General features: G+C 50.2%; 1 protein-coding gene across 1 annotated transcript; it reads left to right on the forward strand.

Annotated features, from left to right (window-relative positions):
- Positions 1-6: 6 nt before the first annotated feature.
- On the forward strand, positions 7-5,004 carry LOC133359501 (protein FAM27D1-like). The gene is made up of 2 exons (XM_061577917.1): positions 7-3,959; positions 3,998-5,004. The coding sequence occupies exons 1-2, from the start codon at positions 3,940-3,942 to the stop codon at positions 4,950-4,952; spliced, it is 975 nt and encodes a 324-aa protein (XP_061433901.1). The 5' UTR covers positions 7-3,939; the 3' UTR covers positions 4,953-5,004.
- Positions 5,005-5,285: the final 281 nt, after the last annotated feature.

Consider the following 5,285-nt stretch of genomic DNA (forward strand, 5'->3'; position numbering starts at 1 on the left):
AAGACCTGAAGCTTCGTGTGGAGCGACAGACCAGGCAGCTTCCACACAGCGTTACGCAACCGATGAAAAGATAATTCCGTTCGACTGATTCGGAGTGAGACCTCTGCTGTTAAACCGGAGCCGGTCATGAGCACACTGCCCAGGAATGGGAAACTGTCCACTATCTGCACAACTGCCCCCATCACCGATTGGGAGTTGTGGGGGTGGAGTGTCTGATGATACAAAATACCCAGGCAGATGCTTAGTTTTGGTGGGGTTGATGGTAAGGCCCCACCTCTTGGTGGCAAGCTCCAGGTTCAGCAGCAGCGCCTCCAACTCCTCCTCTGAGTGAGCAACAATCACCAGATCATCAGCATACGTAACGTGGTTGACCAATAGGGAGTCATCACTGGACCGCACCTGGGCATTGATCAGCCTCCCATTATATCTGTACCAGATGGAAATTACTCCGGTACAGCCATCGAAGGCTTCATGAACTACTTGGTCGAAATAGATGTTAAATGTGGGAGCCAGAGGACATCCCTGTCACACCCCAAGGTGTACAGGGAAAGGCTTCGACTCCCGGCCACGTAGTTTTACCCGGGCCCGCTCACCATCATGAAGGTCCTTAATGATCGTGAGCAGAGGGTCAGGGACTCTAAACGCATGAAGAACAACCCAGAGCCCAGGCCTACTGATGGTATCATAGGCCTTGACCAGGTCAAGAAAGCAGAGATGGTCTTGTTGCAATTCCCTACACCTCTGCTTTAGCAGACGGACAGAAAATGGCATCTGTATGGGACCACCCTTTTCTGAAACCGCATTGGGGCTCTGCAAGCCTCTCCTCAGCGTGCCTAGCAAGGTGATGTTGAATAATCCTTGCCAGGACCTTTCCCGGCACACTGAGGAGTGCGATGCCCCTGTAGTTGTTACAGTCTGTACGGTCCCCCTTCTTAAAGAGGGGGACCACCAGGGCATCCTTATAATCCTGCGGAACCCGCCCAGTGGTCCCGACTGTTGTTATGATATCATGTTGGGCAGTCTGTGCACAAACGCCACCCTCCCTCAGCATTTCGCTTGGGAGATCATGTCTGCCTGGTGCCTTTTTCTGGTCTCAGACTCTGGATTGCCTTCAGTACTTCCTCCACAGATGGCACCTCAGGGGGTGACTTCTTCCAATATTTGAGGCACCGCAGCCTCAGCAGGGTTATCCCCACTGTCCCACGTTTTTCAGGCCGAGGGATTTCCCCTCCCCCCCCAGGACCTCAGAAATGCTCAGCAAATCTGCAAACCTGTTCCTGGGGGTCAGAGATTGGATCACCGTTTTTTCCCCTAATGATGGTAATAGGTGTGGCGCTGCAGGTTACTTTTTTGATGGAGTTAAATAGTGATTTGTGATCGCGGGCCACTGAGGCAGACTCCATCTCCTCAGCAACCCGCGACCACCACCCATCATTGCAGCGCCTCACGGCTCTCCGAACCTCCGAGCGAAGGCTGCGGTAAGCCTCCTCATTCTCTGATGCTGTAGACGATGAGAGTGGGCCTGTCGCTTTTTCTCAGCCAGCCTGAACACCACCTCTGTCAGCCAGGGTCTCTGGGGAGGTCTGGACCGTGTAACCCAAGCAGCCATTGCAGCTGCATGAGCCACAGTCCTAAACCTCGCCCATTTCCCCTCAACATCAGGAGTAGGAGATGATGCTAACCCCAGCCGCAAGCGATGCAATTCTCGCTTGCAACTTCCATCAGCTGAGACCAGGCCACTCAGGGTTTGAATGGGGTCCTGGGTGTACACCCACCACCGGAGTGGAAGAATGGCAGGCGCATCTTACAGATGACTAGTCGATGGTCAGTTGGCAGATCAGCTCCACGGTAGGTCCTGGTGTCAAGGACATGGGCTCGCATCCGCTGAACCGTCAAAATTTCATCAGCTGAGACCAGGCCACTAAGAGTTTGAATGGGGTCCTGGATGTACACCCACCACCAGAATGGAATGGCAGGCGCATCTTACAGATGACAAGTCGATGGTCAGTGGGCAGATCAGCTCCACGGTAGGTCCTGGTGTCAAGGACATGGGCTCGCATCCGCTGTTCCGTCAAACTTTCATCAGCTGAGACCAGGCCACTCAGGGTTTGAATGGGGTCCTGGGTGTACACCCACCACCGGAGTGGAAGAATGGCAGGCGCATCTTACAGATGACCAGTCGATGGTCCGTGGGCAGATCAGCTCCACGGTAGATCCTGGTGTCAAGGACATGGGCTCGCATCCGCTGAACCGTCAAACTTTCATCAGCTGAGACCAGGCCACTCAGGGTTTGAATGGGGTCCTGGGTGTACACCCACCACAGGAGTGGAAGAATGGCAGGCGCATCTTACAGATGACTAGTCGATGGTCAGTGGGCAGATCAGCTCCACGGTAGGTCCTGGTGTCAAGGACATGGGCTCGCATCCGCTGAACCGTCAAACTTTCATCAGCTGAGACCAGGCCACTAAGGGTTTGAATGGGGTCCTGGGTGTGCACCCACCACCGGAGTGGAAGAATGTCAGGCGCATCTTACGGATGACTAGTCGATGGTCCTTGGGCAGATCAGCTCCACGGTAGGTCCTGGTGTCAAGGACATGGGCTCGCATCCGCTGAACTGTCAAAATTTCATCAGCTGAGACCAGGCCACTCAGGGTTTGAATGGGGTCCTGGGTGTACACCCACCACAGGAGTGGAAGAATGGCAGGCGCATCTTACAGATGACCAGTCGATGGTCAGTGGGCAGATCAGCTCCACGGTAGGTCCTGGTGTCAAGGACATGGGCCCGCCCTCCGCTGTTCCGTCAAACCGACACACACGGGTTGGATATGCGACGTCCTAACCAAAGATTCACTGCTGTTCACTAACTCGGGAGCTTTTGTGATGTTGATATTTTATAACCGATGGTGATAATACGAATAAAATTAATATACTGCAGATTTTTTTTATATTAAACAATTTTTATTTTATTTCGGCCCGTTCTTGTTTAGACGAGGCCATTGCCTGTACCTCTTGAGCATCGTTTTATTTTATTTTTTAAATCCTTTATATTAAGTTCGCTTGCTTGCTTGCGACCGTGCAAATCTTTCGGTCGTTTTTTAACCCACTTCCCGTGATCCAATCGAGCTGACATTTTGCACACAGACTCGTTGTGCGAGACAATTAATGTTAGTGAAAATTTTTTTCCAAAATTTTACACTTTTTAGGCAAAACATTTTTTATTTTACATTTATTCAAATAGAACTCATTCATGGCTTTGGCTGAACGTCACAGTGTAAGAGCCCAGAGCGTAACCCCTCCACAGGCCGTGGCGGAGTAGCGCAGTGGGTAGCGCCCTCGCTTCCCATGCCAAAGGTCGCGGGATCGATCCCCGCGTCCTCCACAGGCGAATATATTTTTAAATCCTTTATTAAATCCTTTATATTAAGTTCGCTTGCTTGCTTAGGACCGTGCAAATCTTTCGGTCGTTTTTTTACCCACTTCCCGTGATCCAATCGAGCTGACATTTTCCACACAGACTCGTTGTGCGTGACAATTAATTTACACTTTTTAGGACAAAAATATTATATTTAATTACCAATTGCTTAATGGTGCAATGCAATCATCTGACCCATAGGTGGCAGCCATCTCAAGCCAGAGGACGAGAGGACTCTAGCCGCCACGCATATAAAGGATTTATAGTGAAAAACTTTGTTTTTACGGGTTACACTTGTTATGCGCTCGTCCTGCGGAGAGAGATGTCCTCCGATATGAAAGGTGCCTTATACGATGCTGCCGAGGTGATAACGAGTCTTGTTAGTACATCTTGCGAGCTGTTGCAATGTCCGTGGGGGATGGGATATAAATATCTTTGATATGCCTCATCGGATTCCTGCAGTGATGAATTAATGTGACCAACTTGGAGACACTCACACGGACTCGCACAGACTCACTCACTCACAGATGCAGAGACTCAGAGAGACCTAATGACTCACACAGAGAGCTAGAGACTCAAAGAGACCCACAGACTCACACAGAGAGCCACAGACTCTCAGAGACCCACAGACTCAGATATCCAGACTCGCACAGAGACCCACAGACTCGCACAGAGATCCACAGACTCGCACAGAGACTCACACAGAGACCCACAGACTCGCACAGAGATCTACAGACTTACACAGAGACCGACAGACTCACACAGAGATCCAAAGACACACACAGAGACTTACAGAGACCCACAGACTCACACAGATCCAAAGACTCACACAGAGACCCACAGACTCACACAGAGACCCACAGACTCACACAGAGATCCAGAGACTCGGAGAGACCCAGAGACTCACAGAGACCCACAGAGACTCGCACAGAGACCGACAGACTCACCCAGAGACTTGCACAGAGACCTACAGACTCACACAGAGATCCAAAGACACACACAGAGACTTACAGAGACCCACAGACTCACACAGATCCAAAGACTCACACAGAGACCCACAGACTCACACAGAGACCCACAGACTCACAGAGACCGACAGACTCACCCAGAGACTTGCACAGAGACCCACAGACTCACACAGAGATCCAAAGACACACAGAGACCCACAGACTCGCACAGATCCAAAGACTTGCACAGAGACCCACAGACTCACACAGAGACCCACAGACTCACAGAGACCGACAGACTCACCCAGAGACTTGCACAGAGACCCACAGACTCACACAGAGACCCAAAGACTCACAGAGACCGACAGACTCACCCAGAGACTTGCACAGAGACCCAAAGACTCACAGAGACCCACAGACTCACACAGATCCAAAGACTCGCACAGAGACCCACAGACTCACACAGACTCACACGGACACAGACTCCCACCCACCCACACACAGTTCGGATATGCGACGTCCTAACCAAAGATTCACTGCTGTTGACTGACTCTGGGATTTGTGTGATGTTGATATTTCATAACCGACGGTGATAATAAATATACTGCCGATTTTTGTTTAAATATTAAAAAAATATAAATTCAATTTCAACCGCACTTCTGTTTCATTGAGGCGGTCTGGAGGCCGACACACAAGGCAAGACTTCACCTGGTGCAGAAATAAGTTTTGACGCGCGTTTGACGTATTCCTTAAATCAAAAATTGTTCATTTCTGACTTGATTTGAAGCATCTTCTTGGTTCTTTCGGTAAAGTCACGTAGAAGGGAAATAATAAAATCATACAATTATTTACCGAAAGAAACAAGAATCCACACTCTTTGATTGTTTCGGTGAAGTCTACGTGGGTAGAAACAATAAATGGATCAC

The sequence above is a fragment of the Lethenteron reissneri genome, chromosome 65 (assembly GCF_015708825.2).
Source record: "Lethenteron reissneri isolate LAM-NWPU_2019-01 chromosome 65, ASM1570882v1, whole genome shotgun sequence".
NCBI classification, from domain to species: Eukaryota; Metazoa; Chordata; class Hyperoartia; order Petromyzontiformes; family Petromyzontidae; genus Lethenteron; species Lethenteron reissneri.

What these genes read in the sequence shown, in the direction of transcription:
- LOC133359501 (XM_061577917.1), top strand. Translation starts at nt 3,940, where the DNA reads ATGCAGAGACTCAGAGAGAC. An exon ending in ATGCAGAGACTCAGAGAGAC is followed by an intron (nt 3,960 to 3,997) that starts CTAATGACTCAC and finishes ACTCAAAGAGAC; the next exon opens with CCACAGACTCACACAGAGAG.